General features: G+C 39.2%; 1 protein-coding gene across 2 annotated transcripts in view; it reads right to left on the reverse strand.

The window, feature by feature from the left end:
• scgn (secretagogin, EF-hand calcium binding protein) overlaps window positions 1-27,942 on the reverse strand; it is a 69,206-nt gene that overhangs the window by 40,618 nt on the left and 646 nt on the right. The window contains exons 2-3 of one of the 2 annotated variants that reach the window (XM_041248062.1): window positions 27,859-27,935; window positions 13,096-13,188 (exon numbers count right to left, since the gene is read on the reverse strand). In XM_041248062.1, the coding sequence (XP_041103996.1) occupies window positions 13,096-13,188; window positions 27,859-27,935 (170 nt within the window). The remainder of the gene's footprint in view (window positions 1-13,095; window positions 13,189-27,858; window positions 27,936-27,942) is intronic. The other variant, XM_041248063.1, reaches the window with a different exon arrangement.

Consider the following 27,942-nt stretch of genomic DNA (forward strand, 5'->3'; position numbering starts at 1 on the left):
AATTGGGGTCATGACCTCTGGCCACGCACCAACTTAGAAAATATTTCCACATATGGCATATAACACCCCTGTGGAGGAGGCCCTAGCATTCTGCAGTGTACAGACAACTGCGACTGGGAGCCCTAAGGCGGAACAGGGCCAGACAGTTGCAAATGGCAGTGTGACAGGAAGCCGGGTCGCTGGTTTCTGCACAAATGTGTGTGCCTGTGTTAAATCAGCTGCAACGCGCAGCCAGAGACGTGTTGCTAAGCAAAGAGATGAGAGGCAGGCTCGTCCTGAGCTAAGATGATCGGGAGGTCTGGGGATGGGGATGCTGCGCAGAGCTCAAAAAGCGTCTGGGCTACAGCTCGAGGCGATTGAAATGCCATTGACACACAGACAGGCACTGTGTTTGTTCACAGGGGAGTGTCCGCTCTGCAGGAACTGCTACCTCGGAACCATTTAACTGCAAGATGGTGTCTGTGAAGGCTCTCCCCAGCCAGGAACGTCGGAAGAGCCCAAAGTCGCTGGGAGGCCAGGACTTCAGAAGCAACAGAACAGAAGTAGGTCAGCTTAGGGGATGTAGATCCCAAAACAGTGCAGAGAGGGTTACCGTAGAGTAGTGGGTTCCTGGTGCGGGACGTTCCTTGTAGTGGGACTAGCGTTCGTCACTTTGTGTGGCGACCTTTTATTTTTAGCTTTTGTTTTTGTTTTTATTTCTTTATTAAATGTGACACTAGGTCTACCATCGCTGGTACAGCAGTGTCTGTTCTGTGTTGAAATTTAATCTGCGTGCCTGTGTGGCATATCAACACCAATGCAACACATGTAACACGTCACCCTGTTACAGGAAACTACTCTGTCATCTGACAGGTAGGCTTGCATCGTAAGGGAATCCAGCTGGAAACTCAAGTAGACCGTACTTTACACCGGCATTAACACTAGAACTGCCACGTGGGTCACTTTGACCCATATATTTTTAATCTGCTTTGCTATGAAAATTAAAGACATACTATCAGATACAACTGAAAAGGTTTATTCATGAACATCATATCCTTGCATCACAGAAACACTATATTTAAATGTAAAATTAAAAGGCTTTATTTCTAAAATGAGCACATATACAGCACGACTACAAACTGAAAAAAATTAATATACAAATTTCAAAAGAAACAGGTATGCACATATATCTGTGTACAGGTGTAAATGGGTATATGTACACACAAAACTATAAAACCGAAATCATTGTTTCTAATACTACATAAAAAGAAAATATAACTACTTCCAGTATTAGGGCAGCATTGTGCTCTATAGAGGAGCATACGTGTCTGCCAACTGACTCTGCCTGCATACAGGAGCTGTGTTTTAAACCAGTTAAACCAAAATGTTTTTTTTCTAAAAATAATATAAAAAATAATATATAAAATATGGTTCTTATTAGGCACATACGTTGTTATCCTACCTGTCATTTCATCTGTGTGCATCTGAGTGCAGCTTGCCATATTCCAATCAAAATGACTACTTTCAAGATTATATGTTTCCTTCTGATATATTCCCTGTTGCATTTGTGGAACAAAATTAAGGATTTTTGTCTCCCAGGTACATTGAAAAATAACACATAGGCTTTCACTGAGTTTGCATCTTGACACCTCCGCAAATATAGTAATCTCTGTCTCGCAGTCAGTCTACAAACAAAGGCTTGAAATAAAAAAAAACACAGGTGCACTAGAAGGAGGAGGCATGTCTTGTTTGCTGCATTTACAAAAATAATAAAATATTTTACATTATATTGAAAAAAGACATGCATTGTAATGCATGGGTCACATTTACCCGTATGGTGGTTCTAGATAGAATTGTTTGTAACTTCATAATTTTTGTGATTTTGGCTATCAAACGCCGTCTGGATATTTAATTAATAAATTTAGGAAAAGTCAAAAACAGACTAAAAATGCACGATTTACAATGGAAGAGCAATTAACATTTGAAATCCAAAATGGGCCAAATTGACCCGCATGGCGGTTCTAGTGTTAATTGGCTCTGGCATCATTGAGGGTGAGACCCAGCCTCAACAGATGTTTCATCACAATCACTGTGTGGACCACTGCTCCATCCTGTGACTAGGACAGATCAACCAGTCGTCCAGGTAGTTCATCATCCTGATCACTTGCAGCCGCAAGGGAGCTAGGGCGGCATCCATGCACTTTTAAAACATGTGGGGGGCTAAGGAGAGGCTGAATCACAGCATGGACAACTCTAAGATGCTTCCCTATGGGATGAATAGGGACTTGAGAATATGCATTCTTTAAGTTCACAGTAGTAAAAAGGTTGCCTGGCTGGACAGACTGGAGAATATGACGGTGTGTGACTATTTGGAACCTTTTCTCCCTCAAGAACCCATTGAGGTGTCTCAGGTCTAGGGTGGGGTGAAGACCGTTGTGGAAGGCTGGTGAGTGGATAAAGGCCCAGAGACAGTCTGCAGTTCAAAAAAATATACTTTTATTATAAAAAAACACAAAATAAAAGTGCACAAGGGCAAAATAAAGGGATTTAAACACAAAAAAACAGTACAAAAAACAAACTTACAAAAATAAAGGTTTCCAACCACAAACACCAACCTGCTTCCTCAGCTCCCTCCTTCCAAATGAGAAGCAGAGGCCTCCTTTTATATCAGGTGGCTGGGCGCTGATTGATCATTAAAATTAACCTAATCAACTAATCAACCCCAGCCACCTGAACATAGTAAACCCAGGCAGGTAGGGGAAATTAACCCCATCCTTGCCAATTTAAAAAGGGCAGAGCTTTGCTCTGCCACACACCTCCCCCCATGTACAACGTACACCGGCCGCAATCGGCCAACTCCGCCCTTCCCCCCACCCCCCTCCCCCCAAAATTCCAATTATGTCCCTTGGGTGGGCTGTTATGGTGGATGGTGGTGGGCAGGGTTGGTGTCGGAGCCCCCAAGCCTTCTTTGGTTGAGGGGGCCCTGGATCTCCAAGGTAGTACGGCGACGGCGGCCCGGCTCCCTCTAGTGGCGGAGGCGGCGACGGCGGCGGATCCTCGGCAACCCTAGAAAACAAAAAGGAGACACCAGCAGTCCCAAGAGATGTGGAGCAGCAGGCAACCCCAGGCGATCCAAATGAGTCATCCCAGAGCGGAGCGGGTGTGGCATCCCTGGACGGTGCAAGGCAGGCATCCTTGGGCCATAGCTCCTCCCCTCTGGGCTCTGAGAGTGGCGGCTCCTCCCTCTCGGGCTCTGGGAGCGGTGGCCGCTCCTCCTCCCTCTCGGGCTCTGGGAGCGACGACAGCTCCTCCTTCTCTGGCTCTCGGGACGACGGCTCCTCCTCCCTCTCTGGCTCTGGGGATGGCAGCGGCTCCTCCTCCCTCTCTGGCTCTCGGGACAATGGCCGCTCCTCCTCCCTCTCGGGCTCTGGGAGCGACGGCAGCTCCTCCTTCTCTGGCTCTCGGGACGACGGCTCCTCCTCCCTCTCTGGCTCTGGGGATGGCAGTGGCTCCTCCTCCCTCTCTGGCTCTCGGGACAATGGCGGCTCCTCCTCCCTCTCTGGCTCTGAGGACGACGGCAGCTCCTCCTCCCTCTCTGGTTCTGGGGACGACGGCGGCTCCTCTTCCATCTCTGGCTCTGGGGACGGCAGCTCCTCCTCCCTCTCTGGCTCTCAGGAAGGCAGCCCACCCCTCTCTGGCTCCCGGAAAGGCGGCTCACCCCTCTCTGGCTCTCGGGAAGGCATCTCCACCCTCTTTATTGGAGTGACTGGGGCATCTCCCATGTCTACCGCCAGGTAATTAACCACCATGAGGGCAACCTCTGGGAAGGACGCTGGGTGGTGTTGTTCCTCCCACTGTTCCCACCTCTCCCCATCTCAACGCCACAGCGTGTTGATAACTATGGGGAGATAGTGGACGAGGTCTGCCTCAGGGTGCATCAACCAGTCCCAGATCTCGGGGGACGGTGGTGAAGGTGGTGGTGCTGGGGGTAGTGGGGTGGCCCCTGATGCCCGGGGTGAATACTGCGCCTCTTCCTGGGCCTGGTTGTAGGGGCATCCTGCCCAGTTGTGGCCGTCCTCCTCACACCGGCCACACCAGTTTGCCGGGGGCACATTTGGGCAGGACCGCCAACGATTGTCCTCCTTCCTGCACCAGGAACACCAGGGGAAGAGGCTGGCCGGGTCCTCCAGCGGTGGCTGCAGCAGCTTACATTTCTCAGCTGCTGCTTTTCCTGCCTTTGCCGCTGTCTGCTCTTCTTTCCCATGTTTAAAAAAAAAAAAAATATATATATATATATATATATATATATATATATATATATATATATATATATATATATATATATATATATATCCCAAAAATTCCACAAAACAAAAAAAAAAAAATACAGCTCTGAGCCTCTAGGTGGCGCTATCCCACTCTAACACCAAATGTGGAAGGCTGGTGAGTGGATAGAGGCCCAGAGACAGTCTGCAGTTCAAAAAAATATACTTTTATTATAAATAAACACAAAATAAAAGTGCACAAGGGCAAAATAAAGGGATTTAAACACAAAAAAAAAAAAACAGTACACAAAGGTTTCCAGGCTGGGCAATGCCTTCACTGGATGTAGAATTCACAAACACCACAAACACCACAAACACCACAAACACCAACATGCTTCCTCAGCTCCCTCCTCCCAAATGAGAAGCAGAGGCCTCCTTTTATGTCAGGTGGCAGGCCGCTGATTGATCGTTAATTAACCTAATCAACTAATCAACCCCAACCACCTGAACATAATAAACCCAGGCAGGTAGGGGAAATTAACCCCATCCCTGCCAATTTAAAAAGGGCAGAACTTTGCTCTGCCACAGCCATCATCCTTCTTTGGCACCAAAAAATATCTCGAGTAGAACCCCTACTCTTGGAGGTGGGTTCTATGAGGTAGACGGCTTGATTGATGGAACTGAAGCACGTAACCGGTGTGTAACCTGAGGGTGCCGAAGCACAGAGGGTGCTTAAACTCTGGAGCGTGTAACATACACCAAGTGGAGCACAGGCTCAAGATCTACGTTAGGAGCAGGTTGAGCTGCTAGTTTATACAGCAAAAATAAGACAGTACTGTTTGTTGTTTTTGTTTTTTTTAAGACCCAACGCACCGAGGTGGACGGGCTGAGACAGCTGGTGGAGTCTACTCAACAGGTAGAGCCAACCCACAGTGAAGGAAGCACATGTTGTCTAATTATTTGTATTTATTTATTTATTTATTTATTTTTTAACTGCAAGAGAAGTAAAAGAAAAACAGACACACACATACACACAGAACAGCCTAGCTGTGGGTTAGAACAGTCACCGTACCAGAAAGGTGGACTGTGGAATTTTTTTTTTTTTTTTTTTTTTTTTTTTTTGGGCCAAGCGCACTGAGCGGGTGGGCCAAGGCAACCAGCAGAGGAAATCATGCATATCTTTTTTTTTTTTTTTTTTTTTTAGCTCCAACAGTAGGAGAAAAAACACACACAACAGCAGATGCTGCAGGTTTAGAAAGCAGTGTGCAGACTGGTGAAAGAAAGAACATTTAACAAAGCGTAGTTGCGCAGTGTTACACCTCAGTTCACAGAAGCAGAGATTCTGATTCCAGGAAAGTGGCAAGCCGATTTCCAGCAATATAAAATATTGCAGGAAATCTCCATAAAACTCGAGTGAGAGCTCTTTCATACAGACTCAATCACAGAAACTGGACAGGTTAGTACCTTACCTTATCACAGTGAGAAGCAAAAGAGGAAATTAGCTCTGTGCAGTGACTGTTTGTTCCTTCGGGAGGTGGCACCAAGGACATCACTCCCCGGAGAGGCCTATTGGCAGCTCTGACATAAAATACTCAGTGAATACCTGACCTGTGGCAGGCATATCCCAAAACTATTGTTGGTGGTCGTCTTTGAACTCAAAGTGAACCCACACTATACAAAATAACCCAAAATACACCTAAGGACCGGGGTTGCGTACTATCCATATATGCCAACAGTCCCTATATGGTCAGGACAGTCCCAATTTCCTACTACATGTTCCGTGTCCCGATGCCTAGGAAGAAAGTTATGATATTTACCCATAGAAAAAAAAATTATTCTGCACAGCAGAGTTAGTGAAAACCACACACTGTGCTCTTCGTGTGGCTGACACATCTGCTGATCACTAACTTATACAAAGATAACAACGCTTCATTATGTCTATTTTTACCGTCATGATGGTTGTGTCATGTTTTAGACGCACTCTTCTTATAGCATGTGGAGTGTGTGTGGTATGTGCTGCTACGTCACATAAATCATGACGTTGGAGAGACTTTCTAATACTCTCAACATATATCGTCTCTGTAATGCATTTGCCACTTTGTAGCAACATCTACCGAAACCATCCTTTTCTCACTATTTATTACACTCAACTCCTGGTCCATGCTCTTGTACTCTCCAGATTGGACTACTCTTCTTGTTGGTCTCCCTGCTTTGACTATCAGCCCCCTTCATCTCATTCAGAATTCTGCAGCTCGTCTTCTATTCTCTCAACTTCGCTACTCTCATGCTAGCACTCTGCTTTGAACGCACCACTGGCTACCTCTCTCCGCTCACATTCAATTCAAGACCCTTGTTCTTGCCAATCACTCTCTTCACCACACTGCCCCCTCCTACCTCCAATGCACTTGCACTTACTGTAAACTATACTGTATTGAAATATGAATCTTGCATTGTAACCCTGTAAGTTGACTTGGATAAAGGCATCTGCCAAATAAATAAATAACAATACAAATTCTGGAACAGTTGGGTTTTTAATAGAGCAAAACATTGCTCAAGGGTACAGCAGAAGGAATTGAACCCAGGACTCTCCAGTCAACAGGCCAGAGCCCGAACCACTACTCCAAACTGCATACATGTGTAATGTATAGCTCTCAGTTGAGTTAATTTAGGTGAGGAATACATGCTTGGTTGGGGCTGTAAGCAGTCACATTGTAGCCAGTCCTCTGCGCAAGCACGAGGACGCGCAGCACAATCAAAACTACAAGGCACCGACCGGCAGCCCGAAGGTGGCTGGTGGGCTAACTCAACGAAAGGGACAAGGTAAGCCTAGCCCCAGTGGAGTAACAGCGTTCTCCAAAGTAAAAACGGGTGAAAGACACACATTCACTCCTTTAAAATCAATACTGCACAGGCAGTCGACTCACAGATGACAGACAGTAAAGACAAAGCAGCCTGCAATGCAAGTGAGCAGGTGCTGAAGGCAGTATAAAAAGGGGGAAAAGGGCTACGATTTAGGAACTACTGATTCCGTGAAAACGGCAATCCAGCTTTCAGCACAAAGTGCAAGGGAACTAGCAGCAAGCTCAATGCAGATCTTTTAAAGTAATAAAAAGGGCTCAATGCAACACAGATTCTTACCTTACCAACTTGAGAAGTGAAAAGAGGTTGATCCTTCCCTGCATGACGGTTTTATTCCCTCGGTAGGTGGGACCGAGGAGATCATTTAGGGAAGGGGGGCCTATCGGCAGCTTTGATAGTAAGAGCTCAGTGACACCTACCAATAGGCAGGAGTGTATCCCATAACGATGTTTGGTGGCCAACTTCGAATTGAAAGGGAACGCTGTTTTTTTAAGCAACATTGCATTGTTTGCTAACTGACAGAGTTCCAAGCATGCTTTAGCAAGTGCACAGCATCTACAGATAAATGTTATTTACACTGAATTTTTCATGCTGATGTGCATTGCTTTTCTCTTTCCAGCCATGCCTGGTGTTGGAGTTAGTGCTGTATTTTCAAACTGTAAACCTGACATGCATACAGGGATTAAATAGCCAAGGTAGAGTACGGGGGTAATTACTCAGTAACGAGGTGCAAACAGCTGATCGATCGATCTGTCAAGCTTTTACTACAGTAAAGTGTTGCCTTTTGTATTGAAATATATATGACTGGCAAGGTAACAACTGCTGATTAGTTGATTATTAAGAGCAATTACTATAGTATACGCAGTGTGTTTGTTATTTAAATCTATGTGAATGGCACATAACGAGATCCAAAAGGCTGAGTTTGCTCAAATATACAACACGCTTAACACGGTATAATTCTAATTCAATTCAAAATTCTAAAAGGTATTGACAGTGTCGACCCAAGGGACTTTTTCAGCCTGAAAAAAGAAACAAGGACCAGGGGTCACAAATGGAGTTTAGAAAAAGGGGCATTCAGAACAGAAAATAGGAGACACTTTTTTACACAGAGAATTGTGAGGGTCTGGAATCAACTCCCCAGTAATGTTGTTGAAGCTGACACCCTGGGATCCTTCAAGAAGCTGCTTGATGAGATTTTGGGATCAATAAGCTACTAACAACCAAACGAGCAAGATGGGCCGAATGGCCTCCTCTCGTTTGTAAACTTTCTTATGTTCTTCTTATGTTCTAATTCCTTTATTATTGAAATCAATCTGAATGACAAATAGCAAACGCTACTTGCCCGATATAAACGTGCAATAACCCTGACGGTGTTAGTGGAGGATAATGTACTTGCTCTTGATGGAATTTACTCTTATCACTAAATATTTTTAAGTTTAACTGCTCTTAGTTGTAATCGATTGTAAACAATTATTTACTGTATTCATTTTCTTTCATTTGAATTCTCTCACTTACTACTGAATTTATTGTATTTTATAAGTGTAATGTGATACTTTACAACAATAATAATAATAATAATAATAATAATAATAGTGTTATTATATTATGTGTCTGGGGGGTGTACTACCCTCCCGCCCTATAGCAAATGATGCCCCTGGTAAGGACGGATATGTAAAAAGTCAGATAAATTAATCCTGTTTTAAATACCATTATACACAGTTGTAACAATTATTGTATTCACACAATTATTATTTTGAAGTTAAGCTTTTATTAGGGAGCTCCCCTAAATCCTTTGTTTAGAATGATACAGGGTATTAATTATTGTGACAGGGTAGCCGTCTGCTATGTGGGTGCATGCATTCGCTGCTGAATGACAGGCAGGAGATCAAGACAGAGGTTGAAGATGATACTCCCCGCAGGCAAACAGGATTTTTTTTTTACATATAAAACCAACTGAATAGCTCAAATAACACTACCAACAACAATAGCGCATCGAATACATACAACAAAGTGTACAAAAATTTTGGTGGGATCTAGAATCTGTGAACTAATGTTCTCTGTTCAATAGTAAAAAAACTTCGTCGTCGGCTTACTCACTCTTCGTCTCTTTCTCTCTCTCTCTCACACACACACAGACAAACACTGTGTGTACTGAAGAGCTTGATTATGGCGGATAAATGGTTAGGGTGGATATTTGACGGGCGGATACACAACAGATTACTGTAAATTAGTTGTTAATGTCAAAAGAAAGGCAATCAAAATGCATCTGGTCATTAGTCTTGTTATGGGCTCAATACTAATATTGAAAATATGAATAAAAAGAAAAATATATGGTTTGGAGTAAATTTTAAAACATAATAAAACTGATAACAATAAAAAAAAAAACTGGTGGGTTTCCAAAATGTCATAAACCATAAGATCAAAAGACAGTTATTCATGGAGAAAGAAGGTAGGAGACACTTCTTTATGCAGAGAGTGGTGAGGAAAGGTGGTTACCTAGCCATGATGTTGATCCTGAAACATGTTGTTGACACTGAGAAGACAGTTCTACTAAATAATACACACTAAACATGATGTATTAATGGTTTGCAGTGTGCAGCTGTATAGTTCACAAAGTGATCTGTAATAACAGACACAAGACAGTTCACTGTGAAAAGCACCTATTTTATTTGGTTGGGTTGCGTGATCGCCACTCTTACATAATAATAACTGGCTCTTCACACCTGATGTGTATCGTTCAGTTAAACCACAGGGTTCAGTCCCGAAATAATAAGACTCTAAACAAGGCAAACACAACACAGTCACAAGTCCAGTGTGAGTGCTCTAATAAAGCCGATGTAACACGAACCAGCTTTCAAGCAACTGTTTCAGGCAACAGTTGCAGCAACTAGTTACCTGCGACTTTGTCAAGCAATTTCCTGCAGGTTGCTCAAAACTAGATCATTTTGATTTTGTGCAACGTTTCTCACGACTTCAGTGAAACAACCAATCGTGATCCAGATTTACGTCATATGACCTCTAGACCTCTACTCAGAAAAAAAAAAAAAAACATGGCTACCGAAAAGGCAGCAGTGGGGAACAAACAAAAAGATTGCATTGATTATTTATGTTATAGCTTAGTTACATTATTTTCACAGAGTTCAAAAAAATGGCAAGGCCTAGTCCGTACTGTGAAGCCTGGGGGTAGAGTATGTGTGGAACCCCATGGATGGCTAAGTGGTGACGTCAGGCCAGAAGCAGGAAGAGACACACAATTTATTCAAAAACAATAATAAATAAAATATTTTAACAAAAACAAACACAGCTTACAGAGCAAAAATAAATAATTAAACAAAATAAATCACAAACATTAAACAAACCGGTCAGGCTGGGCAATCACCTTCACTAATCCTATCCTTTGCTTTTGTTTCCTTTTTACTCGCCTCTCGCTCTCTTGTGCTCTCCTCTGTACACACCCAGCACGACTGCAGAGAGCTGCAGGCTTATATACCGTGGCCGAGGGGTTTAACTAGCTCGTAATTAGTCTATTACCAGTCTATTACCCTCGACCACAATCTGCACGAGTTTATTAATTATGTGTGACTGCCGGATAGTTTAACAACGCACCAGCCGACAGCCACACATTACTACAAGGTTTTTAAAAACCACAACAACAATATATAAATAAATACACACGGCTTTCGCCGTCATTTAAATAAATACAATACAATAAATAAATCATAATAAACAAACACAACACGGGCAGAGGGGGAGACCCCGTTCTCAAAATAAACAAAACAATACATTTAAACAGCAGGGATTTTCTACCGCCCTGCTACACCCCGTATTAGCGGAGAGTGAAGTGGGTACAATTGAGGGGCAACTGTTGTCACTGTGCCACCTAGTGGAATGTGTACAATGTAACACAATGTATTCTTATTTTTGACAAACCATGTAAATCGTTGTGTTTAAAGGTGTCTGCTAAATACTGAATAACCACTAAATAATAAGACATGTTTTTAAAGTTGCCTCAATCGACGATTAAAAAATGACATTGTATTTGTTTATCACCCATGAAGACAGTGTAGCGCTTCTTTCTAACAATTGACGTATTTAGTTTAAAATACATAAGCGTTGGAAAACCTTATTTATCACCACTCCTCTACTTCCTAATGAAACAACTGCAGTCTGACTCCAATCACATTTTAATCATGTTTAAAAGACTAATTCATAACAAGAATCACACCAGTTACTAATTACACATTTAACACATTTCTCAGTTTTAATAAAGAAACCTAAGGTGAGCAGAAAACACTACGAAAACACCAAAAACCAGAAGCCCTAATTATAGTACATTACAATGTATACATTCAACCATTATACAAAATAAAATGTTTTACTATTATTATTATTATTATTATTATTATTATTATTATTATTATTATTATTAAGATTTAGCAGACACCTTCATCCAAGGTTTTATATAATTTATTTACATCATATTCTAATGACATAGGTTGGGTAAAAGTATGTCCAAATTGAGTGAGTTTCCAAAACTGTAAACCACTTAACCATAGAACAAAAGACTGTAGACTGCTTGTTGAAAGGTATGTTGTAATAATTTTTTTTTTTTTTTTTTTAAATCTCTGAAATAACCTGTTACAGCACAAGTTTTTTTGTTGGCAACAAAATAAATAAAAGTAACGATTTAAAACAAGGTTAAAGAACTTCAGTTAGGACTGTCATAATGCCTGTAATCACAACTTACTTTTCTAAATATATGTGTATAAACTATAGGCTAGATGTGTATATATAATACATAAATAAAATAAATCATTTATTTCCATTTGTACTGCGCTTTTGTTTCAGGTCACAGGTTTTTATGGGATCCTTCAAATGAAGAATATTTCAAACGGGATAAAAGAAGACAATCCCTGAAGGAATTGTTTGAACATTTGGGCAAACTAAATAGTTTTTGCTTTACAGATCTATATTTATGTATGCACATATGTATGAATTGTAGGGCTTAATATTGAATTCATTGCTATAAGCTCCCCAAATTAAGTCATCATAAATAACTACTTAAAACTATAAGTGAAAACGTATGCACCAAATGATTTGTCTTTTTGAATTGCATACACAGCCTCATATATATGAGCATTTTATTAATTTAACTTTTATTCTTGTAAGTGCATGACTCCAAACTGATTATGCACATACATTACGACATACAATACCAACGTACAAAAATGTATTAATTGTTTCCTGAAAAGGTTGCCACTGGAGGTTGCCTGGTATTACATAGAAGTTGAAGCAACTTGGTTGCCAGCAACTCTTTTGATGCAACAGTTGCTGGGAAAAGTTGCCCCGTGTTACATTGGCTTCAATGAAAGTGGTGATTTACAAATTTATACATGTACAATGGTGAAGTGTAGTCAGGGTTTGTTTGCTAGCTGTTTAGTTACAGCTCCCAGAGTTTGGCCTTCTATAATGGCAAATATAACAGTTAAATAGACAGACAAATCAACACACAAAAACTCAGTTTCTTTTTCATTCGTATGTCCTTTACAGATCTTTCCATAACATAACAAAGGAACAGATTGCTCGGCCACATACTTATATACCCTCAGTCATGCCCCCTTCAATAGCAAGTGCAATCATGTCTCCTCCAATCCTTGACTGACACACTGCCGACACCATTAAGGTGATGACTGCTGGTATTGTGACTCCGCGCCTTTTCTGGATGGCCGATTTCCAACTGACCCTGAAATGAACTGCCAAACCATTCAGTCCAGTGCCCACTGTTTCTGTTATACAGCGCCCTCACAGCTTGGGAGGGAGATTGTTGACTAGGACTCATTTGCTGTCTGACACAATTAACTAACATTATTTCTTTTCTGTTATGCATAGAGAATTGTCTTGTGTACAAAAATTTTAGGTTTTAGATAACAGGATATCAGATGTCTTCCCTGTGCATAAATGTTAATTAAAGGACAAAAGAACAACTGTTTACCTCTTGGATTTGTAGTCGTCCATGTGCAGAGGCATCGTAGGCTGACATAAATCTCTTTTTCAGTTTTTGAACCTTCTCTTCAGTTATTTTGTCCTCGAAGAGAAAATAAGATACAATATAACTTAATGGCAAAGCAATGTCGTAAATGTATTACATAGTATTTTCTAAGCGCACATTTACTTTTTTTTCTTCTTAAGAGAACAGCTCAATTGAGATGCAAGTCTTACTTTCTACAATGATTCACCTGGTACAACAATAAACCTATCAAATTGAAAGGCATACCAGAAGATTGCAAATGCCCTTCTGAGTTACTTCAGGAAATATGCATACAGATTTAATTTCTTTAGTTTACTTATGCCACATTCAAGTAAGTTAACAAAATATCCAATAAGGATTGATAAAATTCACCATTGCTTCATTCAGGCATTTCAGTTTATATGTGAAGACTGAGTTCAGTTCAGTAACATCATTAGAAAAAATAAATGTGTGTGCTTAGGTGGCACATAGAAGAGGCTTGGGGAGGCAAGTCTCCCCAAAATACATTGCCTAAACCCTCACAAGAAATTGTTCTGACCAACACAAAACAATATTTGTGAGAGAAGATCTTTTTTTTTCCCACAAGTGCGCAAAGCAGGTCTAACATATTTCTTGTTTTTCTACTGCGCAACCGCCAGACTGCTAGGGATATCAAAATCAACACTGTAGTGCAGATATAGGATTTAGGTGCATTTCAATGTCATTGGAGGAGACAATGCTTGGCTGGTTTAACGTTAATTCTTTCTGATTGGTTTCGCTCAGCATTTAATAGTGAAAAAGACAGAAAATAAAAGGTTGTAATACAAAACACAGGACACTGCACTTTTGCCAAAATAAAGACAAACAAAACAGACTGCACAGACAAACACGGTGAGCTGATATTTTAACAATCTATTCTTATTATTGTTACCTCCGTCTCCAATCCTGTTCTCCACTCACCGAACACACAACCCCAAGTGAGTGAAAACATGCTGCTTTTATGCAGCTGTACCGAGACTTGATTGCTAATCAATCATTCAATTGGAGTCGCGGTACAACTGCACGTGAATTAATAAAGTGCAATTCCCCGTGCTCACATATTATTACATTTTACCTGCACCTGAAGTGCTGTGCAATCCTCATTCCTAAATACAAACATACATTTTAAACAACTTGTTTTCCACAGACCTACCTATATCCCATGTACCAATGACTATACACCAACATTAACACACAACACGCAATATACAACACTGAAATACACACAGGGGCGGGACAACATTGCCACACAGAGTAATACAAAAATAAATAAATTTTAAATATATATATATATATATATATATATATATATATATATATATATATATATATATATATATATATATATATATGCAGTACCAGTCAAAAGTTTGAGTACATCTGCTTGAAACCAGGTTTTTCATGATTATCTATGCTTTTAACTGTAAAAACTTGTCTATAAACACTTAATATTTAATTATATGATAAGATTCTACAAAAACTGTCAAGAAAACTGAAGGAAACTGTTGAATGAAAACACTGTGTAACAATATATATTTTTTTTTTTTTTTTTGGTTCCTGGGTAGTAAGTGTTATTTCTTAATTGCTTATGCCTCAAAAGTATAGAAAACGGCTATTATTCCCCACAAACTTTGCTTTTGTGACCAGGACAGTAATATTTTGAAATTTACCTATTTTCCAGAACATCCCAGATAGATTCAGTGCTGAGTAAACTTGAAGTAACTTCTAGAACTTTCCAGTAATATAAATAGTAGTATAAATACAGGGGCCTTAAGCCCACCAGTTCAGTTTAGTTCCAGCTGCCTAAGTGGATACATATCTGCATTTTTCTGAGATGGTATCAAAAGGCTGCATCCGGCAGACGCATTTTGCTATGTCTGCGGCCAATTTATCAAGACAAGAGTGAAAAAGTACTCCGTGGAAGCATCTGCTAAGATGTGTGAGGCCTTGTCACAGAGACGGCCGAAGTGGGCGGCGTCAGAGCCAGGAAAAGTAATGAAATACACAAAACACAGGACGGATGAAATGAAATGATGAAGACGCCTGTTGGCGCCGGTTTAATACAAAATAAAAGGTTTAAACAAACACGAAAAACACAGGACACGGCACTCTACGCCAAAATAAATAGACAAACAAAAACAGACTAAACTTAACAAAACGGTGCACGGACAGACACTGACAAACACGGTGAGCGGATACTTTCTCCTCTTATTATTACTACTGCTTATTTCCTCCGTCTCCAATCCCGTTCTCCGCTCACCGAACACCCAACCACCAGTATGTGACAACATGCATCTATATATACTATTGTGCTGGGATTCAATTACCAATTAATTATTCACTTGAATCCCAGCACGTGAATTAATAAAGTGCAATTCCCCGTGCTCACATATTACTACATTTTACTTGCACGTAAAGTGCTGTGCAATCCTCGTGCCTAAATACACATATACATTTTTAAACACTCGTGTTACACAGACCCGTTTATATCCCGTGTACCAATGTCTATACACCAACATTTAAACACACCACACGCAACACATAACATATAATATACACAGGGGCGGGCACTTTGTTACAGGCCTACAAGGCATATTTCGGCATGCCTGTCGGGGAGCAAGACAAACCCTGGGCACCTCATTTCACCTGTGAGCACTGCAAAAAAACTCTGGAAGGTAAGATGGACAATTGTTGCTCGGAAATTTATGTTATAAAATTTGTTAAAATTTTTAAAATTGTAAAAGTTTTTAATTTTAAAATGTTTTACAATTTTCAATGTTATTGAAAAAATATATCATATATGAAAAATGTTGCGAGAATCTCTTAAACATTAATCATGGGTGAAATAAATATATTTTTGTAGGATGGTACAGAAGGGAAAAGAGAGCCACGAAGTTCGCTATCCCAAGAATTTGGTGGGAACCCACTGACCACTCAAGCAACTGCTACTTCTGCATGGTGGACCCTTCCAAACGTCGGACTAGCAAGAATGCACCTGCTATCACGTATCCGGACCTTCCTTCATCCATCGCCCCGGTGCCACACTGCCATGAGCTCCCTGTACCCAGGAGAGTGAGCAGCCGTCTTTAGAAGAGAGCAGCAAGTCAGAGAGCGAGGAAGACATTGTAGATCCAGATGACAATTTCAGAGGTGGAGCTGAGGAGAGAAACCCATACTACCCCAACCAAAAAGACTTCAACGACTTGATTAGAGATCTTGGTCTCACCAAGTCCAATGCCGAGCTTTTGACGTCTAGGCTCAAGCAATGGAACTTGTTGGATGAAAGTGTGCAAGTCGCAGATCAGAGGAAGCGTCACTAACCTTTTTCCATCTTCTTCACCCGTCAAGATGGGCTCTGCTTCTGTCACAATGTGACCAGTCTGTTCGAGGCAATCGGAATCGCCTGTAACCAGAATGAGTGGCGCCTCTTCATTGACAGCTCATCCAGGAGCCTCAAAGCTGTGCTGCTCCATAATGGTAACAAGTACCCGTCTCTTCCCCTGATTCACTCGGTGCACCTCAGAGAGGATTACAACAGCATCAAGACCTTGCTGGACGCCTTGAAGTATGAGTATGGCTGGGAGGTCATAGGAGACTTCAAAATGGTGGCATTCCTGATGGGTCTCCAAGGCGGTTTTACCAAGTTTCCCTGCTATCTTTGCCTTTGGGACAGCAGGGACACCAAGGTACACTACCACAGGCGGGACTGGCCACAGTGGACCGAGTTCTCTGTGGAGAGGAACAACGTCAAGTGGGAGCCACTGGTGGACCCCCGGAAGGTGCTGATGCCACCACTGCACATCAAATTGGGCCTTATTAAACAATTTGTCAGAGCTCTAGATAAGGAGTCGGCAGACTTCAAGTACCTTCAAGACTTCTTCCCTAAGCTGTCTGAGGCAAAGGTCAAAGCCGGTGTCTTCGTGAAGATCCTGGAGTGCAATGAATTCCCCAAGAAGCCCACTAGTAAGGAGAAAGCGGCTTGGAAAAGCTTTGTCGCAGTGGTTCGGGGCTTCCTGGGCAATCACAAGGCCGAAAACTATGTGGAGCTGGTTGAAACTCTGGTGAAGAACTACGGCACAATGGGCTGTAGGATGTCCCTCAAAGTCCATATCCTTGATGCTCATCTTGATAAATTCAAGGAGAACATGGGAGCGTACTTGGAGGAGCAAGGCGAGCGCTTGGATATACTGGACTTTGAACGCCGCTACCAAGGACAGTATAATGAGAACATGATGGGAGACTACATTTGGGGGCTGATTCGTGAAAGTGATTTACAGTATAATTATAAATCTCGAAAAATTACTCACTTCTAAATCTTTTGTTGTAGTCATTTTTGTATTACTTTAGTATAAATACATGTTAATTTGGATTCATATGTTGTTTTTTTCTGACTTTATGTGAACGAAAAGACACAAATTTGCCCGTTTTCTCATTGGAAATAGGAAATTTCAAAATATCACTGTCCTGGTCACAAAAGCAAAGTTTGTGGGGAATAATAGCCATTTTCTATACTTTTGAGGCATAAGCAATTAGGAAATAACACTTACTACCCAGGAACAAAAATTCTGTTACATAGTGTAATTATTCCTGAATACTAAAAATTTTCTACTTTCAGTTGACAAAAGCCAATCTTGGCACTTCCAATCCATTTCACAGCAGGACTTTGTTTCAACCTGACCTGTCATTTAAATAAGGAATGTTAACTAAAACCTTCTTAACTTTTTAAAATGCATTTATTTATTTATTTATCGATTTATTTATTTTTTTAACAAAAAAAAAACCTAATAAAATGAATTGCAAAAACTGCGCTAAGTAACTTTGAGGTTACTCAAGCAAAACCCTTGAAAAATGAGGAAATTGAGAGTTAAAGTTGCCTTAATTCTGTACCATTATGCGTATGTATGGCATCACAACTAGTCACATGACAATACTCCCCAAAGACTGGCCATAGGAACATAATACTGAGAAATCGTTCACCATAACTTGGTCCCAAAGCATCTGGTAGTTGATCAGTGTAATACAGATGAAGAAAACTGTCCTTCCACACCAAGATCACCGTGAAGTTATAACGAACTAGCCAATTACCAAATTATTATGAATGAAAGGTGAAAGAAAGAAAAAAATAAGTATCAACTGTGAAACATGATTTTAAAATAGACATTACAAAGTTATTAAATCCATAAAAAAGCAACAAATAGTATGAAATAAACAAATGTATTTACAGTCAGCACTCAGATATTCGTTACCCAGACCCATTATCACGTCACGTTTTACTGCACTTGTATCAAGAATAAAATCAATCCCCATTATATATATATATATATATATATATATATATATATATATATATATATATATATATATATATATATATATATATATATATATATATATAACAAATTAATGCACTTACCCGTCACACGTGATTTCCGACTCTGTCACCAGTTTTCTGATACAGAGCCCATCTCTTCAATATTATAATTTATTTGAATATCTGTCACAGCTAGCGTTTTTTTTTTCTCTCACATGCAAATAAGTGTGTTTTTATTGTGCAGTTATACAGCGCTTCCTCCAGTTTCACCTGACGAAACAGCCAAACAAAGTGAATGAGTAATATAAACAGTTTTAGATATTGTGATGTTTTTTTGTTTGTTTGTTTGTTTTTAAATCTATGATCTTTAGTTATTTTGTGCATTTCCATTTGCAAATGAGCTGTGACTTCAGGGCCGTGACAAAGAAAGAATGAATCTTGGTTATAATCTCCCTCCCAGCCTGTGAGGGTGCTGTGTAAAGGGAACAGAGTGCCCCGGACTGGATGGTCTGACAATTCATTCCATGGAAAGGTAGAAGTCAGCCATCTAGAGAGGGTGGCAGAATTATCTCCCCAGAAGGGAAGTGATGTGGCAACCATGGTTTGGAGGAGAAACAGTTGAACTCACTAAGCAAGGGGGCGTGGCTAGGTGACCTGTTTCTTTGTTATGGTTAAGAGAGAACCGCTAAAGGAGAACCAAAATTGTACCGTGAGTGTTTGTTTGTTTTGTTGTGTCTAACTATATACTTGGTTATTAGACAGCTAATACGTAAGGCCAACTGTACACAAATACATTTTATTTCACCACTTGCACATTCATTGGCACTCACTCTGGACTTGTGATCGTGTGTGTCTTTGTGGGTGTTATACTGTGTTTATTATTTCAAGACTGTAACCCGTTGTTTGAAACAGTGCAATACACATTGCTGTGTATTGCCTGGGATTATTCTTTGTGGTTGCCAGACCGGGATTACAAAAATAAACCATTGTTTGGACCATGAGCTTTGTTGTCTGTCTTCAGTTTTGTAATCACATCACCGGTACACCTGTGTACTGCAAACCACTTTGTCACAGGGTCTTATCGAGCAGTATATTCTGCAATTTTCAATATTGACTTTGGACACTGTTTTAATTCTGGAAAATGTTGTTGTTTTGTTATTTTAAATCTTTCGCTAAATTACATTGCCTTTTATGCTCTACGCTCTGTGCATGGGTAACATTCTGATTTAATTTAGCTGTTGGGTCGTTAACTTGGAATGTTGTATACTGATATAATACGTACTGGTGTAGTGTTATAAAGTAGATACATCGTCACAATGCAGTATGCTTACCAAAACCTGACCTGTGTAACATTAGTAAGTTATATGCTGTCACATTGAGATTTTGATACTGTTGCAATCAATTTGCGATGTGATGTGTTTTCCTATTTTCAAAGGTACATTTACCATTATTTTTTTTGCAAAACATTATTTGCAAATCATTTTTTCACAGACTTAAATTGGAAACAGACAATCAGTTTTTCTAAAAAGAAAAAAACAATTGAGGACGAACAAGACACAATGAGAAGTCCACCGCAAAGTTGCACAAGTAAACCAAAATGTTCGACCCAATGTATTGCATGTGATAAATATTTGCATAGTATTTTCTTAATGGTGGAAAATTATGATAAATTTAATTAAAAAGATGAAAACAGACTGAAAATAGCATAATGCATCAGATTTGAATGGGCACGTCCATGCTTTCTAGGCAGAAGTTGTTTAGTCATGTGTGAGCAAGCGCAGTGCGCTGCGTTCCAGTTTTCACCTGTGTACCTGAAAATAACACTTATTTAAAAGTATGTACTGTAAAGTCCACGTGTCGTCTCTTTTGGCCAACAAAACCAATACAGTGCATCTAAATGTAAGCCTGCTTATTTTAAAGCACAGTCCTTTCAGCTATGTATTTTTGATATTGTATCTTTTGTGTTCCCTGACAAACGGACAAGGGTTGGAACGGGCCAACAAGAAATAATCAGACATGTATCACACCTATTTAACCATCACTGTAGTCAACATTTTACAGGGTCGGATATGTAAGTGCTGACTGTGTATAATTAACATACTAAATCTATTGCCATTACAACTGTTCCACCAATTACTTTTAGACATCCCACAACATCCCAGTATATGGAATCATAAAACAAGAGGCATTATTTTTTTAAATATTAGCAAAGATTTATAAATGAGTTTTAAAAAGATTAAAAAGAATATTAAAACAGAAAAAACAATTAAATAAACAGACAAACTACTTTTCTTATATGAAGATATACATACATGGGAAATGACATTCTTTAGCCATACAAACTTATGCTGCACTCGGATAAAGAAAGAAGATATTGGATATAACAGACATTTTGATGTAAAATTTGTAAAGAAAAAATGATAAATATAATGATAGATCATATAAAGTGATTGAAGTATTGTACCTTCAGTTACTTATGGGAAAATATGAATTAAATGTCTGTACAATGTATTTACATTTCTTCACTGGGTAGTAGCACAAAAATGAACTCTCCTCCCCAATTTTACTTTTAAGAACATACATTTTAGCAGACCCACCCAGGTTATGTTCCTATGGCCTGTCTTCGGGGTTCATTTGTCATGTGATTAGTTATATCATATGTGATGTCATACATACACATAATGATGCATAGTTAAGGTTGTGTGTCACTAGCAATTTCCTCAGAAACCAAAACTTAAGGAAGAGATCTAGAGTTTATTCCACATGAAATACTGTTTAGTTAGTGCTCCAACTGAGATCTAGGTTTATTTTGTTTGTTTTATAAGAAGTTGCTTCGTCACCACAGTTAAGAAAAATAAAACCAACACCGGTTTAAAACTGTAAATCAACACTCCAGCCTGATAATTTACACTGTCCTCAGTCACTTTGTCACATTACAATTAGCAAAAGTTTAAATACAGTATACAGATGTCAATAATGCTCAGTCACATGTAATGGCCTTTGAATTAAAATGACATTACAGTATAGTATTTTACTGTCAGGACTACCACTGCATTTAAGCATCTGTGGCTTGCTTTTTTTCAGTTGTGATACAAATCTCACAGCTTTTCACTAAGCAGAGATGCAAAGCACTGCACCCCCCCCCCCACCCCCCCTCCTCACCACGCCGTGCCACCATACAATAACACTGCTGTACTCAGTATGTATTCAATGAATGTGTACTCACTTTATTAAAACACATTTTTACTAACAGAGAACACAAAAAACATACCTGTACAATACAGTGGCGCAGTCACTGTTTGATTACAAACTTGTCCCGTGTTTTCTGCATCATTGCACGATCCACACTGCGTACATGCCTAATCATGCAAGATGTCACCAAATTCAAAAACAGCTTTATTGGCAGTACACGTCATTCCACTTGACACAGTACCATATACATGTAGTTATATACTGTTTGCTTCAAAATGATTCTTATAAAAGGAGTACTCGAGTCTTACAAGATGATTATTTTACATTGGTTAGTATAGGAATGATTTGGTCCCAGTGGTTTTGATTACTATATGTGGTTGATTCTTAGATCTTGGAGTGCAATATATATATATCTATCTATATATATGGAGTGCATATATATATATATATATATATATATATATATATATATATATAATATATACAGTGCCTTGCAAAAGTATTCAAACCCCTGACCAATTCTCTCATATTACTAAATTGCAAATGGTACATTGAAATTTCGTTCTGTTTGATATTTTATTTTAAAACACTGCAACTCAGAATCAATTATTGTAAGGTGAAATTGGTTTTATGTTGGGAAATATCTTGCTTGCATAAGTATTCAACCCCCACACATTAATATTTGGTAGAGCCACCTTTCGCTGCAATAACAGCTTTAAGTCTTTTGGGGTAAGTATGTACCAGCTTTGCACACAGTGTCGGAGTGATTTTGGTCCATTCTTCTTGGCAGATTTGCTCCAGGTTGTTCAGGTTGGTTTGACAACGCTTGTGAACCGCAATTTTCAAATAGTGCCACAGATTCTCAATGGGATTGAGATCAGGACTTTGACTGGACCACTGTAGGACATTCACCTTTTTGTTCTTGAGCCACTCCAATGTTGCTTTGGCCTCGTGCTTGGGATCATTGTCCTGCTGAAAGCTGAATTTCCTCCTAAGCTTCAGTTTTTAAGCGGCCTGAAGCAGATTCTCTTGCAGTATTTTCCTGTATTTTGCTCCATCCATTCTTCCTTCAATTGTAACAAGATACCCAGTTCCTGCTGATGAGAAGCGTCCCCACAGCATGATGCTGCCACCACCATACTTCACTGTAGGGATGGTGGGTCTTGAGGCATGGGCAGTGTAAGGTTTGCGCCACACATAGCGCTTTGAGTTTAGGCCAAAAGGCTCTATCTTGGTCTCATATGACCAGAAAACCTTTTCCCAAATTGCAGCTGGGTCACTCTCATGCTTTCTGGCAAACTAAAGATGTGCTTTCAGATGGTACTTTTTGAGTAATGGCTTCTTTCTTGCCACCCTCCCATACAGGCCAGTGTTATGCAGAGCTCTTGATATGGTTGACTGGTGCACCATTACTCCACTCCCAGCCATTGAACTCTGTAGCTCCTTCAGAGTGATTGTTGACCTCTCTGTGGCTTCTCTCACAAGTCTCCTTCTTGTCTGAGCACTGAGTTTTGAAGGATGGCCTTTTCTTGGCAGTGCCTGGGTGGTGTGATGCAGCTTCCACTTCCTGATTATTGATCCAACTGTGCTCACTGGGATATCCAAACACTTGGATATTATTTTGTACCCTTTCCCTAATCTATGCATTTGTATTACTTTATCTCTAACTTCTGCAGAATGCTCTTTGGTCTTCATTTTCCTTCAGATTCACAGCCTTACCAATGATCCTTCAACAGTGGGGTTTTTATCCCGAAAATGTGACAGGAACGTTAATGGTTCACAGGTGGAGGCCAATGGTAAGGTAATTGTGTCCTCGTTAGGGCAATTTCTTTCACCGGTGCAAACTGGGAGCTTCTACAGCACAGGGGTTGAACACTTATGCAAGCAAGATATTTCAGTTTTTTATTTTTCTTAAAAATATTTCCCAACATAAAACCAATGTCACCTTACAATAATTGATTCTGAGTTTCAGTGTTTAAAAATAAAATATCAAACAGAACGAAATTTCAATGTACCATTTGTAATTCGGTAATATCAGAGAATTGGTCAGGGGTCTGAATACTTTTGCAAGGCATTGTGTGTGTGTGTGTGTGTATATATATATATATATATATATATATATATATATATATATATATATATATATATATATATATAATATATATATATATATATGATGTGTATGTACCAAACATCAATTTGGCGGCTTTAGGGAAGGAGCTATCTCCTTTGTTTGTGTCCGTGTTATCTCTGTGGTGCATTGGGCTATCGGGGTTAGATATAGAGGTTAGAATAAGTGTGGGTGGCGGGGGCAGGAAGTCCAGAATAAAATGCAACAGTGTTTCAACTGAGCCTGATTAAGCCCTGGATAAAAGCAGGGGTAGCCCTGCAGTCAGGGCTGCTAAAGGAGAGACAGCCATAGGCATCCAGGCTGAAGGCGTACAAGCCAGCTGCTGAAGAGGCCTGCTGAAAATGAGGCACTGTGTTTGTGTGTGTGTGTAACAGGGGAGATCTGTGCTGATGGTCTGGTGCATGCGTGGTACTGCAGGACGAGGGCAGTACCCTCGTAAGATCTGTCTGTCAGTCATGGTGATGACACAGAGAGGTGGGGAAGAGGGTGTGTTCGTTTTCACTCTGGCTCAATGGCTGAGAGGCTGGCCTTGGGGCATTGCTCGGCCCAGAAGTATTGCGCTTGCCAAGAAGGCCAGTGTAAACATAGACCAAGCAGGAACAGCAGTGGTTGGAATGAGTGACCAAAATAGGTAAGCATGGCTGAGGAAAACAGCCAGTTTAGAGAAAAGAACATAGAAAATAAAGTACCCAAGGGGACGTGTATAGATATATGGGGAACTGTGGCCACCCCAGTGTGTAGAGAATAGCCAAGCTTAGGACGGAGAGCCAATCTGACCGGCAGAGCTGCAGACGTTTGTTTTATAGTTTTATTACTGTGTTTTATTTTCCCTTTTTCTTTCGCCTTTTGTTATCATTATTATTTTTGATCACCTGTGAGTGCGCCTGCACAAACCTGCATCAATATACCTGTGTTGGTAACCCTGTGGTCCTGACTACCATTGCCGGTATACAGACCAAGGACAACAGCACCCCTCTGTGGGCTAAAATAAACAATGCAGAAAGAAAACAAAACTGGGCACCTGTGCGGTGTGGCAAATACATCTTTCTGTCTCCCATGTCACTGAATACCCACACCCTTCCACAGTGTGGAAACGTGTTTTTGTTTTGTTTTTGGCTGGTAAATGGTGTAGCCATCGAGCCATAGTTGGAACTGGAAGAAAGTTTAAGCTGTGCTCTGTTTAGGAGTTAGTTTTTTGTTAGTTTTTTTTATTTGTTTGTGTAATAAGTAAATGTGCATGTAAGTGCTATAAAAGTAAAGTTCTGTGTCTGACTTGATATGTGTAGGGTGAAAAGTGAGCCTCAGCTGGTAGGTTACATGTTACAATACATACTGGTAAGTATTAGGGGTTCCAAAAAATATGTGTTGCTACAACTGTTTAAATAGTGTACCTGTAACTTTTCATTGTTAACATCCTGACAATGTTTTACACTTATAACTTAAAGTCTGTTTCAAAGCTCTTTTCAAAATGGTTGTTCTAGTGCAATGATAATGTACGGATTATTGTCAAACAGGTAACACAGCAACAACATGATGTAGTACGGAACAGAAAAGCCAGAGTTCTTGTTATTTTTTTTGTTTGTTTTTGTTTTGTTTTTTTAATCGCTCTTCCTGCAGTGATTTAGAGGACAGATCTCAAACCCCAGTGCACTAGAGTGGTCAATTTAAAAAAGATCTTTGAAACAGATTTTAAAGTTATAAGTGTAAAACATTGTCAGGATGTTAACATTGAAAAGACTAATGGCAGGTACGTTATGTAAACATGTGTAGCAACACGTGGGGACATGTATGATATATGTTTAAAACTAAACAGCACTCCACCACCTGTCCAACTGAAGTCAATAAGTCATGCTCATCTTTGGCACTACAACTTTGCTTCAAATTCCACTCATTTAGAGGGCCTTGAATTTCAGTAGATTAGAATCTAGCTTTATTAAAAAAATTATTTTCCCATTTCTGGGATCATTTGTTCTTTTTGCACAATGTACAAGTAGAAGGGCATAGGCATTCATTTAAACCCATAAGGGACTCAGAGTTGCTGAGTTTAAATATCTAATCTTGCATGCTTAAATGAAGCAAGGCAAATCACAAGAATTTGATTACATAATTATATATGTTACAATATCCTGCAAAACCATCCCTAATTCTTCCAGTTTTGTTCCCCAGAGGAACAACTGATAATTTAAAAACTGAACATACTGTAATGGACAAAAAGAAAGGGAAGCAGTGAGTTTTAGAAACTGAAGCAGTGAGGTGTTTCTATTAACGCTATGCGGTTACAGCGTGGAATCTCTTTTCTTGTTTTTAGGATATGATATGCTGGCCTTTTCCATTGTCAGATGACTTTCTAAACAGCTTGTTCTTGTTTTTTTATGATGCAAGTCATTGTTGTCAAATCTTTTCACAGTTTTTTTTTTTATTTCACATAAAGTACTGACCCTCTTGACCATTTCAAAAGTTTTAAAGTATAACAGATCCTTTCACAAGGACCATTCTGAAATATTCTAAACATAACGTACATGTAATCCAATGTCTAATACGTAAATGTAAATGGATATTATTTTATTTTAGTATTACTGTATATTATATCACTCAGTCATTTATAGTCATGGGTGTAGTCAAATATATACTATAGTAGGAACCTACACAAAACCGGTATGCAGCAAACATTTTTTTTTTTTTGCAAAGCTATTTAATCTGCGTGTATTATTACTCAAACTGGGGGTTTAATTATGTATGGCATGTATGAATAATTTAATATGAACTAATGTAAAAATCGGTTAGTAAAACCAAAATTAGCTGTCGCCGTCTTTCAGAAACATATTGAGAATACCATCTTTAAACTTGTTTATCTTGATACAATTTAACCATGCCTATAGTAAATCTCTAAATCAATTTACATTTACCAGTAGCAGTGCCGTTTCAAAACGACTGCAGAATTTTGCAATATTTAATAGCCTATACAACTAGGGTGTCTGGTTAAAAAAATAAAATAAATTAAAAAAAGTACATGCCAATCAGATCCCATGTCAGAGTACAAAAAAAATATTGCTGTTTATTTAGACACGGCAAGACCTGTATATATTCATTTAGCACAAATGCAGCATTCGATTATATTAAACCATCAATAGCGCTACATTTAGAGTGCGACTTTTTTATTTTAGTGTTTCTAAATTTAGTAAAAATCTAGCGGTAAAATATTTTTTCTAATGATTGTCTTTTTGCATTTAGAAACCGAACTGTATGCTACTCTATTAGAGTATGCTACTCTATTATGAGTGTGTTGTGACTGTACTCGGAAGTCTATTTGTTAATTGTTTTACCGAAAAAAAGAAAGGAAAATATCACGTTATTGTTTTGTGATGCTGGGAACCTACAGTGTACAAACCCAATGCAAAACTTTCAAAAACTGAATTATTAAATCAAAAAACGAAAATTGTTCAAAGGTGACGCAAGTACCGGTAACTGTTACATTAGTGCACCCTCCATTACACGGTTTAACAATTTTTGACAATAATTCAAAATTAGTTACTAAGTGAATCGCCTACAGGGAAACCCAATTTAAAAAAAAAATAGTAATTAATTTCAGTAAAATGAAAATAATATTATTTGCCAGTAAACGAAGTCCCCTTATAATGACGAAAAAGTACAAAGCTTAGTTTCAAGTATGGATAATATATTGGTCTGACTACTAAGACTTTTCCCATGTAAAAAGCAATGATTAAGCTGTGCTCTTTGTTGCTAGGAGATAAATTGAAACCTCACCTGGCGCTTCCATTTGTAACCTTGGAGATATTGCCCAGACATTTTAGATTAGTTGAAATTTGCTAAGCCAAATTATTTACCAATAGTCCTATATATAATATATATATATATATATATATATATATATATATATAGATATATAGCCTATCATATCTAGCTATATATATATATATATATATATCCTATATAATATATATATATATATATATTATATATATATATATATAATATATATATATATATATATATATATATATATATATATCGTAGATATCTATTATAAATATATATATATATATTTTTAAGATACTTCAGTACCGGTACTCAGTTTCTTCAACAGGTGGCGAAAAAATGCATCCAGCTCTTTCCCTTCAATGTAACCATTATCTAAAAA

This window comes from Polyodon spathula, chromosome 4 (assembly GCF_017654505.1).
Source record: "Polyodon spathula isolate WHYD16114869_AA chromosome 4, ASM1765450v1, whole genome shotgun sequence".
NCBI lineage: Eukaryota > Metazoa > Chordata > Actinopteri > Acipenseriformes > Polyodontidae > Polyodon > Polyodon spathula.